The 15,529-nt window shown below is 38.5% G+C and overlaps 1 protein-coding gene across 1 annotated transcript in view; it reads left to right on the top strand.

Moving 5' to 3' along the window:
* The window catches only part of LOC110255181 (cytochrome P450 2C19-like), a 40,308-nt gene extending 25,056 nt beyond the window's left edge, over positions 1 to 15,252 (top strand). Inside the window, exons 5-9 of the mRNA XM_021074022.1 lie at positions 663 to 844; positions 1,090 to 1,104; positions 3,687 to 3,813; positions 7,789 to 7,976; positions 14,514 to 15,252. Of these exons, the coding sequence (XP_020929681.1) occupies positions 663 to 844; positions 1,090 to 1,104; positions 3,687 to 3,813; positions 7,789 to 7,976; positions 14,514 to 14,705 (704 nt within the window). The 3' untranslated portion in view covers positions 14,706 to 15,252. The remainder of the gene's footprint in view (positions 1 to 662; positions 845 to 1,089; positions 1,105 to 3,686; positions 3,814 to 7,788; positions 7,977 to 14,513) is intronic.

Raw genomic sequence — 15,529 nt, forward strand, 5'->3', positions numbered from 1 at the left:
ACTGATGAGGTAATTGCATTGAGGATGAGAGAATAAATTTGGGGGGGGTGGAGGAGCTATAAAGGAACTTCTCAATTGTACCTTGGACTAAGCTGACATGTTTTGCATTCTGCCTAAAGGAGGATGGTGTGATCTTAAGAGACATCACTTCATTTCTCTGGTGTATGGCTACTTAGTACATGAAAATTTGAGTTGTGTTTCATGGTATCTTTTGGACCCTCTCAGTTGTAAAATACTGATTTTATTCTGGAAGGTACTAAACATCAGGGACCAGCTCTGTGCTCTACATCAATTTGCCTAAACTCCTTTAAAGTCTGCTGTCATCTACAAATGGGAATTATTGTATTTCATGCCATCCCACGTGTCATGACTGTAGGGGGAAATTGTTGTACAAATCATGAAAAGATTCATATCTAAATGCTCTTATACTATAAACATTAAGTATGAGTATAGGAAATGATAATTATCTTTGATCCCTTGTCCTCATTTTCTCCCTTAAATACATCCGTCAGCATAGAAAATTGTGTATTGTGAAATAAATATTCCCCTCACTACAAAGACCATGTTATATTGATACTTTAACAGAGTTATTCACCAGGCTGAGCATACAGTGTTTAAATCTTCCTGAAATGTTCTTTATTTAATAGACTCTTGTTTTCTCTTCCAGGTCTGCAACATATTCCCTGTTCTCCTTGATTATTTCCCAGGAAGTTATAACACATTCCTTAAAACTTTTGCTCAAATGAGAAGTTACACTTTGGAGAAAACCAGAGAACACCAAGCATCCCTGGGCATTAACAACCCTCAGGACTTGATTGATTTTTTCCTGATCAAGATGGAGCAGGTACCATGTTAATGACAGCTCAGTTATTTGATTTTGTGCATTTTATGGTTCATTGCATAGTTTTGTATTTATCAGGGATGTTTCACTGGGCTAGCTTTTGATGCTGATGGACATCTTAAGTATGCATGAATGCGTACTGTTGTGTGCATGGATCTACAGGAAGCATTATGAAAGAGATAATATTTAATGATTAAATCAGTTGAAGATATTGATTCTACTCTTTCGACACTCATAATCTACCTAAGGAGAGACAGAATGACATGAAGAGAACTTAGGCAAATGCCAGGTAGTATGTAAACAATTAGAAACCAGTGAGAAAATGCAAAGTTATGCTGTAGTATGAAGATGGGTATGATCATTGCACACACTGTAAGAGACACGGAGGAGGTCTCCTGTGGCTCAGCAGGTTACAAGCCCAGCTGGAATCCATGAGGATACAGGTTCAACCCCTGGCCTTGCTCAGTGGGTGAAGGATCCAGTGTTGCCCTGAGCCATGGTGTAGGTTGCAGACGCTGTTTGGATCCGCTGTGGCTGTGGCTGTGGGGTAGGCTGGCAGCTTCAGCTCCGATTCGACCTAAGCCTGAGGACTTACATATGCCACAGGTGTGTCTCTAGAAAGCAAAAGAGAAAAGAAAAGAAAAAAAAAGAAAGGGTGAGGAAAGAGAGAAAATGCAAAGATGACTTAATGTAGCTAGGCTTCCTGCATGGCCAGTGGTTGGAAATAAATATTAATATATTTGCATTGCAAGACAAGGGAGGGAATTTCAGATGGGTGAAGGCTGTATGTATAATGCTGTATACATGGGCATATGATGGAGAAGAGGAGGTGGATGGAAGAGAGGAGCCTTAATTGAGCATAAAGTGAATTGGCATAGATAGGGAGTTGAAGATACATGTCTGAGAGCAGGGAACATAATGAAGGATCATGTGAGAAAAGTATATGATATGTGTGACTGGGTCATTCAGCTGTACAGTAGAAATTGATAGAATCCCGTAAACCAACTATAATAGAAAAAATTAAAATCATTATAGAATGTCAATAGCTATAGCAATGGCATATCTTGTAGTGTTAATTACTAGCTTTGCAGTTTTTAAAAAATTTTTATTTATTTTCTTTGATTTCCCCACTACATTATTTTTTTCTACTGTACAGCATGGTGACCCAGTTACACATACATGTATACATTCTTTTTTCTCATGTTATCATGCTCCATCATAGGTGACTAGACATAGTTCCCCATGCTGCACAGCAGGATCTCATCTAGTTTACTTGGAAATTGAGAAGTGTGAGTCCTCTAATTTTGTTGTTATTTTTCCAGATTGTTTTGTCTAGTCTGAGTTCCTTGAACTTCCAGATGAATTTTAGGTAAACTTGTGAATGTATGCAAAGGAATCAGTAGTGATTTTGATAGAGATTGTAGAAATCTGAATCAATTTATGGAGTAATGGCATTTAAAAATTGAGGTGAAGGTGTTCCCTTTGTAGTTTGGTAGGTTAGGAGCCCAGCATAGTGTCCATGAAGATGTGAGTTCAATCCTTGGCCTTGCTCAGGGGGGTAAGTATTTGGCATTACTACAGGCTGTGGCATTGGTCATGGATGTAGCTCTGATCTGGTTTTCCCATGGCTGTGGTATAGGCCGCAGTTGCAGCTCCAATGTGACCCCTAAACCAGGAACTTACATATGCTGCAGGTGCAGCCACAAACAGAAAACAACAAAACAAAACTGAGTTGAAATTCATATACCCATATAGTTAACCATTTTAAAGTGTGTACTTGCAGTGGTATTTAGTGCATTCGCAATGTTGTGTGACAACTAGTTCATTTATTTCAAAACTTTCCCATCACTTTGCAAAAGCATACCATATGCATCAAATGATCACTCCTCTCTCACTCCACTCCATCATATGTTAACCTGTAACCTGCTTTATATCTCTATGGATTTCCTTGTTATGGCTATTATCATATAAAGGAACTCTAGCATTGCCCCTCTTATTTCTGGGCTTCTTTCACCTAGTGTCATGTTTTGGAGGCTTATCTAAGTTGTAGTAGTACTTTATTTTTCTCTTTTATGGCTGAATAGTATTCAATTTTATGTTCATACCATAATTTAGTGTGCCTTCTCTGTATTGGTGTACATTTGTGCTGTTTTTTCCTTTGGGCCGTATGAATGATGTTGCTACCAACATCATTCCTTTGGGTCATATGAGAGATGATGCTACAAACTTGCATGCAAGTTTTCTCATGGGTATGTTTTCCTTTATGTTGGGTATATTCCTGGGAGTGGAATTGGTGAGATTATGGTCATTTTATATCTAACGTTTTGAGAAACAGCCAGACTTTTCTCCAGTGACTGCGGCATCTATAATCCCACCAGCCATTTAAAGCTTTCCTATTTTCCCATGTAACACCCCATAGTTACTTTCTAATTTCCTGTCATTATTAAAGCTTGCTTAGTTAAGATGAAGAGGTATGTCCTTGTAGCTTAATTTGCATTTCCTGTATGAACACTGATAGTGACCATGTTTTCATGTGCTGTTACTCATTTTTATATCTTCTTTGGTGACTTTTCTTTGGTTCCTTTTATAAGACTTTTCTCATTCTGCACTTGTTCATACACTTTTCTGATACTCTTTAGTTCTTACTCATGGTTTTCTTCTGCTCCCCGAGCATATTTAAGACATGTATCTCCAAGTTTTTATCTAGTCATTCCAGTGTCTGGGCTTCCTCAGGGATGATTTGTGTCAGCTAATTTTTTAGCTATTCAGGGTCCCTGTTTACCTGCTTTTTTCTATGCTTTGTAATTTTTAAAAATTGAATCATTCCTACGAAAACCACAATCACCAATCAGAATATACACTGGAAAACTTGACCGTCACTATTGCTGACTCGTTTGCAGCTGGGACAGAGACAGTGAGCACCACTCTGAGACATGGGCTCCTCCTGCTGCTCAAGCACCCAGATGTCACAGGTATGATGAGCACCATGGTGGGCAGGGTGGCTTCAGAGGAGATGTTGGAAAGAGACTGTGAGTGCATTTGACCTTGTGTCTCTTAGAGAACTGCTTAAATCTCCATTGTATTTTTCTCAAATTTATGCAAGGACAATAATGGGACATCTTTACATGATGTGGAAGGAGGACTGGGAGGAGTGAAGACACTGTGGGCAGTAGCAGAATCAACAAAAGAGCATCAGGACTTCATGGGAGGTTATTTGTAGCAGGCACAGGGGCATGAACTGGCCAGAGACTGCATGTTGGTTTTATTATGGAAAGGCCATTTTGATGCTCCTCACTCTGAAAACTCAGCGTTATAAAGCCATGGTGGGGAAAATGGAAACGCTCCTTATGGAAGCATTAGTGAAAATCCTGGGAATTTAGTGAAGCTGCCTGAGATAATTTTCACAGTATTGTAAGTGCTTTAAAAAGTTAGAATCACAAGGAATTGGCCTGAGATGTGTGTATCCAGGAATTTTATTCATTGAGAAGTTTGTTTCCAGAATCATGGTTATTGCCAGAATAAGAATTGGGGAATGTAGAGGTTCCGTAGTTTTAGTTTTACAAAGGACTCTTTGTTAGAAATTAACCTTTAAAGAGTTACAGTTATCATAGCACTTTAGAAATAGATATTATCTTGCTTTGTGTTAGGATCCCACTGGAATGACTATAGCCTCTTGAAACCAGAATTAGCCTTTTAAAGATAGAGAAGAGGTCAGGAAGCAGCCAACTCCTCTTCAACAAATTTTTGAAATGACATTAGCAGAGAGGATGAAGTTATAGCCTAATTGTGAGAAGAGGAAGTTGTATAATGAAAAGTCATTTGTGTCTTTACACTCCCATAAGATTCAGTATTTGGAAGTACCGGGTTTCAGTGAGGGGAGAGGAAGAAACAACAGGCTGACAAAAGTACCTCTCCCTGCCGTGTCTTTTTGACAACTTCTTTTGTCAGGTAACTGTGTTTGCACAAGACAATGAGAGGTGCTTACTCTCTAGAGAAATGAGAGGCCCATATGGGCAGAGATCAGGGGAAAAAGTGAGGTGTACAGCTGAGAGGAAAGGTTAGATAAGAATTCATTTTTTGAATTCAGAGACATTTAGCTCCTTTCTCCATCCTGCTTCCTGAAATTCAGTAGCCTCAGACAAACTCCAGAAAGTGAAAACTCTGGAGAAAAGACCTCCAAAAGTTCCCATGTAGGTAGAAGACTCTCTCAACATGTCTTGCACAGCAAATCAAATAAAAACATCCACCCCAAGACACATGTTCATAAATTTCAGAACACCAGAGAAAATCACAAAAAATTTCGGAGATATATATTGATCATGTATAAAGGATTATGTTTGAAAAACATCACTGGGTATCTCAAGAAAAACTGTCAAATTCTATATTATTAAAAAGAGGGTATTTTCAGACCTGTATGTGTGGCAAAAATTTTCTCCCACTCATCCCTTTCTCAGCCATATGCCTGAAGTCATATCAGAGAAAGCCCTGGGCTCCAGGAATTTGGAAAAGTCATGAGGGATAGAGTAAGAGTCAGAACTGGGGAGGTCCCATCGTGTCTCAACAGAAACAAATCTGACTAGTAGGATGCAGGTCAATCCCTGGCCTTGCTCAGTGGGTTAAAGATCTGGCACTGCTGTGAGCTGTGGTGTAGGTCGCAGAGGGCAGCTCTGATCCAGCATTGCTGTGTTTTGGTGTAGGCCAGTGGCTACAGCTCCGATTCAGCCCTAGCCTGGGAACTTCCATATGCAACGGGCACAGCCCTAAAAAGATTTTTAAAAACAAAAGACGTCAAACCTGTTGTTAGAAATTGGGCCTGGAAAATATCCATTTCAAAACGGTTAGGTGTATATGGAGTTCCCTGGTGGCCTAGTGGTTAAGGATCTGGTGTTGCCAATCTGGTGTTGTCACTGCTGTTGTGCAGGTTCAGTCCCAGGAACTTCTGCATGCCATTGGCACAGCCAAAAATCCAAACAAGCCAGAAAAAAAAAAATCAACCTTGAAATGGTTTTGTGGCTAAAGCAGGTGTGAAGGAATAGGCCAAGAACAAAAGATAGGTGATCGATTATCTGCAATTTCCTAATGGTAGGGAAATTATTATTAAGAGCTTTAAATGTCTATGTCAATGTTTGGAAATAATTCTAAGTGAAGATATGGGATTTTGTGAATTGAATTAAAGAGACGTGTTTAAGTTCAAGAAAGTATCAAAAATGAAGCATAATCCTAGTTGTCTTATGGGGGAGCATTGTTTATATAGTCAAAATGATATTTAAATTAGTTTTTTTTTTCTTTTTAGGACCTCACCTGTATCATATGAAAGTTCCCCTGTTAGGGGTCGAACCAGAGTTACAGCTGTCAGCCTATGCCACAGCTGCAGCCATCACAGCAATGCTGGATCCAAGCTGCATCTGTGACCTATGCTGCAGCTTGCAATAACACGGGATCCTTAACCCACTGACTGAGTCCAGGCATCAAACCTGCATGCTCAGGGACACTATGTAGTTCTTAACCCACTGAGCTGCAACAGGAACTCCCTAAAATGAGTATTTTCATAGCCAGAAATTGTGATGTAAACTGTGAAAATAAACTAAGGGAATTTGTGTGTGTGTGTGTGTGTGTGTGTGTGTGTGTGTGTGTGTATCTGGGTATATTTTGTATGAGGTGGGGGTGGCCATGGGAAGTCTCAACTCTAATACCAGAACATCAAATATTGCTTAAAAATCCATAAGAAATAGAAACAGAGTCATTATTTCAAACTACAAAATGAATTTCAGGAGAAACTGCTAGAATGTTCAAAGTGATGGCATTTGGCAATTGGATGCCAAAGAGAGCAGTGTTGCAAATTGCACACACACTACACAAATACGGTGAAACCCGTATAGTACACTTTTCAAAACGTGTTTTGTTTTTTTTTTATTTGTTTATCTAGTTTATAGAGGTTTGGGGGGTTTGTTTTGTTAATATCACCACATGTTTTTCCTGATTAAGCATATTGAGTAGCAATTACAAGATACTATCTTTTGAGACATTAAACGAGAAATGTGTATGGCATGGGTGATGTATTTAAGGAATAAATATTATTAGTAATTCTTACAAAAATAAAAGGTATTTCCCAAATAATCTAATAATTAATCTAGACTGAGTTTAGCTGTGTGGCTTTGCTTCAAGATATAGGTCTGGTTGGGCTTGACTTCTTTTTTTTTTTTCCCACTGTACAGCAAGGGGGTCAAGGTATCCTTACATGTATACATTACAATTACATTTTTCCTCCACCCTTTGTTCATGGACTTGGAGAAAAGACTTGTTTTTTATTTTTATTACAGCACATACTTTTATTTCAGTAGTACATTAGTTTCCTATCCAGAAAGTATCTAAATTCCTTTAGGCAAATAAATTTTTCATGTGTGTATTATTCTCTTTTACTAACTGACAATTTTCCCAGCAAATGTCACAAGGAATTGTCAAACATACATTATACCATCATTATTAAAATGCCTAATGATCTTGCTTTAAAATATAATTCTAAAAATGTACTATTACAGCAACTCTAATGAAATAATTTTGTTACTACTTCAGTCTCAATTATTCCTATCCTAAAATTACCCTTATATTATTTTTAATATTGGGTTTCCCTTTTTTTCCTTTCTGCAGAGACTGTAGTTTTTTGCCATATGTTCTATTTATATTTTGAAACATTTCATCATTTCCGTTTGTGTTATCATGTTTGCTAATATAGGTGCCTCTAAGCTGTTCTTAAGCCTCGCTTGTAGGAGACTGACGTATATATTATGGGCATTGCCTCTCTATGTCTAGGTGCATTTCTCGGTGTATAGCTGACACTTATGATGATGTTGGTACACCTGCATCATGTCTCATGGATCCCTGAATTGGTATGCAAATGTGGTATGCATTTTTCCCTCTCTCCATCAATTTTACTTGTCTCTTGCCAGCTAAGATCCAGGAAGAGATTGACCGTGTGATTGGCGGACACCAGAGCCCCTGCATGCAGGACAAGAGCCACATGCCCTACACGGATGCTGTGGTGCACGAGATCCAGAGATGCATTGACCTGGTCCCCATCAACCTGCCTCATGCAGTCACTTGTGACATTAAACTCAGAAACTACCTCATCCCCAAGGTAGGATTGATTTCTCTTATATGAACCTCAGTGATCCAGAAGTTCCTCTTTCTGGAGTATGGATGTAATACACTGTGAACACAAGGTGAGAGAAGTAAAAAACAAACAAAACCATATTTTTGGTGGCTTTTTGGGTTATGTCTTATTTCCAGGTATGTCTATGAAGCTTCTAAAAGATTTTTGACAGATGTCAGTGTAAAGATTCCAAATTTATCCTGCTTCTTTCATCTTGTTTGGCCTAGCTGTTTACTTTTCCAAATGAATGTTAGTATTGGTTTGTCAATTTATCAAACACTTTGCTGGGATTTTTACCAGGGTGACATTAAATCAGGCTGGGGGGTGAATAGCAACTATAGCTGTGGGCCTACACCACAGGCACAGCAACTCGGGATCTGAGCCATATCTGCCACCTGTATACCACAGCTCATGGCAACATCAGGGCCTTAACACACTGAGTGAGGCCAGGGATGGAACCCTCATCCTCGTGGATACCAGTGGGTTTTGTTTCCGCTGCACTACAACAGGAACTCATCTATTTGATTTTTCATTTTGATGACATTACATGCAGCAAAGTTGCTAAATTTAAAATCGTTGTCAAAAGTCTGTCTCTAGGTTAATTGCAATTTCTGTATACATTGTGCTGCTAGGTGGATTAATACCTTTGTTTTGTCCTTGTTTCATTTCTCATCTGCAGGAGAGGGGAGATTAACATCTCACTATGGAGAATCATTTGTATATATATATTTTTTAGATTTTTAAAATCAGATTAGGGAAGCTTATCCTTTCATTTTTATTTTTTTTAATTTATTTTTTTCCCTTCCCTCCACTGTACAGCAAGGGGATCAAGTTATCCTTACATGTATACATTTTTCCCCTACCCTTTGTACCGTTGCAGTATGAGTATCTTGACATAGTTCTCAATGCTACTCAGTAGGATCTCCTTGTAAATCTATTCTAAGCTGTGTCTGATAACCCCAAGCTCCCGATCCATCCCACTCAGTCCATGATTTTCTTTTCTGTGGAGATGTTCATTTGTGCAGGATATTAGATTCCAGTTATAAGTGATATATGGTATTTGTCTTTGTCTTTCTAGCTCATTTCACTCAGTATGAGATTCTCTAGTTCCATCGATGTTGCTGCAAATGGCATTATGTCATTCTTTTTTATGGCTGAGTAGTATTCCATTGTGTATATAAACCGCATCTTCCAAATCCAATCATCTGTTGATGGACATTTGGGTTGTTTCTATGTCCTGGCTATTGTGAATAGAGCTGCAATGAACATACGGGTGCATGTGCCTCTTTTAAGTAGAGTTTTGTCTGGATATATGCCCAAGAGTGGGATTGTGGGGTCATATGGAAGTTCTATGTATAGATTTCTAAGGTATCTCCAAAGTATCCTTTCATTTTTAATGATATTTTTAATCACAAACAATTTTTTATTAGATAACTCCATCTATTGATATGATTGTATTTATTGGCCTCACTTATCCCACTAAATATGCATATTATACAAGTATACACACAGTTGGACTTGATTTGCAACATTTGGTTCAGGACTTCTCTGTTTACAGTCATAAGAGTTTTTAATGATTTTTAGTTTTGAGATTTTTGATCTACAATTTTCCATCCTCAAAATGTTGTCATCCTATTGCCATTATCAAAGTAATGCTGGTGTCATAAAATTAGGTGAAGATTATTCCCTAATGTGGGTATATTTGTATTGCCTTCCTCTCTTCTCCATGTGATCACTGAATTGTGTCTCTGAAATGCCTAATTAATTCTGGTCAAATGAAAAATGAAAAAATGCCGCATTTCAAACGATGTTTACCTTACTCCAGAGAGGGTCCATCCCTCTCCTACTAGGCAGAGTGATGTAACATCCCATATTGAGTGTTTTGAGTAAAATTTGGGCATTGACAAAGACTAAAATTAACGTCAGCTGTCAGCTTGCCTCTCTGAAGGTCTCCCAACTAGAGAATATTGAGACAGATTTTGTCTTGGCATATTTCTGATGCTTTCTACCACACAATTTCTGTGTACAGATTCAGACTTTCTAGTTGGTGTGCTGCTACCTGCTCTCTTCCACTTGAAGCCAAAACATATCACTCTTAAAGTTAAAAAATAATATAACTAAAATGTGTATTTTGTTGGGGAAAGAAAGTAATGGGATTGGTAAGGCTGCAAGTACCAAGGCCATTCTTTGGAGAAGAGAGGATTTTCTTAGGGATTATGGGACTTGTCTCAGTGATCGTCAATTTCACACAAGGGTTAGAACTTCAGGTCTTCTATTTTTTTCACCAAAGGACACGATGAGAAAAAGACTTTTAAAATTATTGAGGTGTAAGGTCATAGTTACTCCAACTTATTTCGCCTCTCGTATCTAAGTAAACAGGAAACTGCAGTGGAACTCACAATGGGACTGTATACCTCTCACATCCACTGTATCAAGAAATGACCTTCATACTGTCATGTATATATTCCCAAGTATGTATCAGAAATGACTGTTCCCTTCTGCATGAGAATCCCAGTGAGAAACATGACTACTGGGAGGCCGAGTCCATGTTTTTACCTATCAGATAAATGATTTCTCTGAGGCTGGAGCTACTGAGATAGCTAGAAATAATGGTCTCAGACAGGAGTTGGTAACCTTTTTCTGTAATAGGCCAAAGTGTAAATATTTCAGAATTTGAAGCACTGGAGTGTCTGATGCTAGTATTCACTTCTGCTGTTGAAACATGGAAGTAGTCATCAGACATGTTTGATACAAAAGTGAATGGCTGTATCCCAGTCTTTGTGGAGGCTGAAGAGATTTCATGTAATGTCCATGTGTCTCAAAATGTTCTTCTTCATTGCTTTTTTCCAATTTAAAATGCTTAGCTCATTCTTTGTACAAAGACAGGTGGTAGGCTGTATTTGCACATGGGTTATTTGTCAATATCTAGGACAGTCTGTCTAATGGAACACTTTGCAATGCTGTGAGATTGATTTGTTGGATTTTTTTTTAAGCTAAAGACCCTTTTCCAACATAGGATTCCAAAGATTGCCCTTACTGATTTCTAAAACATTATGGTTTTAATTGTTACATTTAGATCATTGATCCACTCAGATAATTTTTACTTACAATGAGAAATAATAGTTATGTTTCCTTTTTACTTTATAAACCTCCAATTATTAGAGCAATATTTGTTGAAGGTATATTGACTTTTCTTTTTTGATATCTTAAAGAAAGATTTTCACACACTACTTGTATAAAAATATACAAAGGAATAATTTCAAATGTAGAGTTGTATACCTTCTGAATGATACACTTAGGGGATGCAAGTTTTCCCCAAGTGTGCATTAAATATTTTTAACCTAAAACCAACTGAAAACATATGCACGCATAAGGAATATATGATTTTCTTTTTATATCTACGTTTGCAATGTCAGTGGAAATTTTCAATAATCTATAAAAAGAAGTAAAAAAGAGTTTTATTTGCCAAACTGAGAACTGTATCCCAGGACACAGCATTTCAGATAACTCTGAGAAACTGCTCTGGGCAAGCATAATTTTTAGCACAGTTTCATGTCTTGTCAAAAAAAAAATCAAACAAAAATCGGGGATATATTCCTTCCAGATTTCAGAAAATCAGATCAGCATTTACACAGTAAGTCAGTATGGCCTGGGTACCTGGAAGGGAGTATTATTCTTGAAGGAGATCCAGCACTGGCATCCCAGGAAAGGAAGCATATAATTCTCTTTTTTTTTTTTTTTTTTTTTGTAAAGATGTCAGAGTGCTTTATTTATTTATTTATTTATTTATTTATTTATTTATTTTTAATGGGCACTTATTTTTTTTACTTGTTTTTTCCCTCATACATATATTTTTTCTACTTGGACTTCCTCTGTGGCTCACAACATATAATCTTTATTTTAAAAAATAAAGATTATATTACATTATATCACATTCTCTTAAAAAAAATATTTTTTGTCTTTCTAGAGCCGCACCCACGGCATATGATGTTCCCAGGCTAGGGGTCAAAACAGAGCTGTAGCCACTGACCTATGCCACAGCCACAGCAACACCACATCCAAGCCGCATCTGTGACCCACACCACAGATCAAGGCAATGCCAGATCCTTAATCCACTGAGCGAGGCCAGGGATCCAACCTGTGTCCTCATGGACACTAGTCAGATTTGTTTCCGCTGAGCCACGATGGGCACTCCTAATGTGGACATCCTTTATTTCTGATCAGTGCACCTTTTTCATTAATGATTAAACAGGTGTGCAATGTATGTTTGAAAGGATACAAATAGGCTGTTTTAGTTATCATAATATTCAAATTACATCGTGTATAAGCCAGAATAACTTCCCCATACCTCAATATGTGAAAACTTTTTCATTATTGTCCGTTTATCTATCTATCCATCTATCCATCAACCTCTTCCTACTTCAGTTTTTGCATACAGACCAATAATAGCATGTACACTCAGACATTATTAATATAATAATATTATCCAATGTACAGCCTATATTTAAATTTTTCCTGATGTTCCTGGATTAACCTTTATAGCTTTTTTTTTTCTTTTGCAAATCAATATCCAGACAAGGAACAAGCATATGGAGTTGGTTATCTTTTCTTCATAACCTCCTGTTATCAATTCTCTTTGCCCTGTTTGTTTTCCTTCAGGACATTTACCTTTGTGAAATGTTCAGGTTAGCAGTCATGTAAAATATGCCCCGGGCTTGTTTTGAGCTTTGTTGCTTTCAAAAGATAGATTCCAGGTGATTTGTCAACAGAACCACATGAGCACCTCGTGTGTCCCACTGAAATCCATTGGGGAGTAGGGCACATCATGTCACTTATCCCATAATTATTTATGCAGTGTTGTTCACATAGTAAAGTGATATCTGCCAGATTTCTGCATGACAGAAGTCCTTTGTGACATTTAACTCATAAAAATCTAGATATTTCCATTGTTGCTCAACAGGTTAACTCGATGTGGTGTCTGTGAGGATGTGGAATTGATCCCTGGGCTCACTCAGTGTGTTAAGGATCTGGTGTTGCTGCCAGCTGTGGCGTAGGCCACAGATGCAGCTCAGATCTGGTGTTGCTGTGACTGTGGCTTAGGTTGGCAGCTGCAGCTGTGATTTCAAGTCTGGAAATTTCCATATGCCTCTGGCGTGGCCCTAAGGAGAAAAAAATTTTGAAAATTAAAAAGACTCTGTTGGTGGCCCTTTAGGGCTTTGTGGGTATGGTGCTTCTCAATCATTTATCTAGCAGTTTTAGGATTGCTAGTAAAACTTGCTTAAATTAATGGTACTAAACTGAGTTGTTATACAACAATTTTTCTAATCTTATCATGTTTTCTGTGTTTCAAATCTAGGATTATTATGTAAAGAAGTCTACCCTGTTGTTTAAAACTAAGACAAAAATCTTCATGACAATGATAAATGTTAGTATTTGTTACTGGCTCATTGTTCTTACCACAGAAAGTTTATTTTTAATTCAGTCAAATGTCTCTTTAAAAAAGCACTATGGGAGTTCCCGTCGTGGCGCAGTGGTTAACGAATCCGACTAGGAACCATGAGGTTGCGGGTTCAATCCCTGCCCTTGCTCAGTAGGTTAACGATCCGGCGTTGCCGTGAGCTGTGGTGTAGGTTGCAGACGCGGCTCGGATCCCGCGTTGCTGTGGCTCTGGCGTAGGCCGGTGGCTACAGCTCCCATTCAACCCCTAGCCTGGGAACCTCCATATGCCGCGGGAGCGGCCCAAGAAATAGCAACAATAACAACAACAACAACAACAACAACAACAACAAAAAAAGACAGAAGACAAAAAAAAAAAGCACTATGAACAGATAACTTCAGATATTCAAACTCCAACAATGACTTCTGTTTTCTTTATTTCCATTTTTTAATTTTTTGTCTTTTGTCTTTTTAGGGCCACACCCACAGCATATGCAAGTTCCCCAGGTAGGAGTTGATTCAGAGCTCTAGCCACCAGCCTACACCACAGCCACAGCAACATGTGATCTGAGTCACATCTGCAACCTACAACTCAGCTCAAGGCTACACCGGATCCTCAACCCACTAAGCGAGGCCAGGGATCGAACCTGCATCCTCAGGGATACTAGACGGGTTTGTTAACCACTGACCCACGATGGGAACCCCGTAATGACTTCTGTTTTAAATCATAAACTATATATAAAATGATTGAAAAATCACAGTGATAAAATAAAGTAGTTGGTGGGAACATACACCGGTATCCAAATGTGGTGATAAGCGGAATGGATTAATAAGATCTGGCACCCTAGGACCTCTGTATTCATTATTTCAAACACGAATGGAGTCCCCTTTAGCAGCATCACTTCCACCGGTCTTCCAACTTACCATTGGTTATTATTTGTTCTCTCTGAATCAAAGTGCTGCTGCCCTTATTTTGAGCTAAACTTATTCATCTCTAGGTCAATGGATTGGAATAAATAATTGGTAAGATTTCTTCCAGCTCCATGTCTTCTTCACACTTCAGTTTATCTTCAGTTCTTCTTTCAGGGCACAACTGCTTTAATGTTGCTGACTTCTGTGCTACATGATGGCAAAGAATTCCCCAACCCAGAAGTGTTGGACCCTGGCCACTTCCTGGATGAGGGTGGCAACTTTCGGAAAAGTGACTACTTCATGGCTTTCTCAGCAGGTAACAAAATTCATTTTCTTCATGACTTCAGAGGCCAAGATGCCTATTGAGGATCAGTTGGAAATGACAGAGGACCTACTACAGAGTCTCTTTCTGATGACAAGAAACACAGTGTTCAAGGAGTATGTGCTGTCTTTGTTATTTTCTGGAAAATGGGCTTGTGTAGGAGAAGGCCTGGCCCACATGGAGCTGTTTTTATTCCTGACCACAATTTTACAAAAATTTACCTTGCAATCTGTGGTTGACTCCAAGGACATTGACACCAGCGCTATTTTTGGTGGTTTAGCTTCCATGCCACCTTCTTACCAGCTCTGCTTCATTCCTTTGTAAGGAATGTTAGATCCTTTGGGTTCTTTGATGATCTGGTTTTCACCTCCCTCTCATCTGGGGCATCGTTCACCTGTTTGCCATCCATCTTTCCTGAGAATGCCTTCATTGACCACCTCTCTTCCTTGTGGAATTTCACTACAGAAATGTATCTGCTATTCTTCACCTGTATTGGATGCGTTGCTAATACTTGTCTAATATTATGCAGTACTATGTACTTAGTATTAGGTACACCATACAAAATAAAACAAGGTGATTAGCGTCTGCCAATGCCAAGCCATTGCTCCTGTGTATATTCCTAGTAAAAAGCAGATTTCGATGAGCCACTTCTCAGACTTTCCCTACTTATGTGCATGTGACAGGTAAAAAAGGAAAGAAAAAATGCAAAGTGGTTGTGTTGGTCCTCAGAATGAGATTCCCAGAGAAGGACAAAGGGAATGAGAATAGCTCCCTTGGCTCTATGTCACCTAGTTATTTGAGTGTTGGATTTGAAAGTGAGATAAATTGTTTTCAGGAGCAGCTTCACCCTTAGAGAAATATTGAGATC

This window comes from Sus scrofa, chromosome 14 (genome assembly GCF_000003025.6).
Source record: "Sus scrofa isolate TJ Tabasco breed Duroc chromosome 14, Sscrofa11.1, whole genome shotgun sequence".
NCBI lineage: Eukaryota > Metazoa > Chordata > Mammalia > Artiodactyla > Suidae > Sus > Sus scrofa.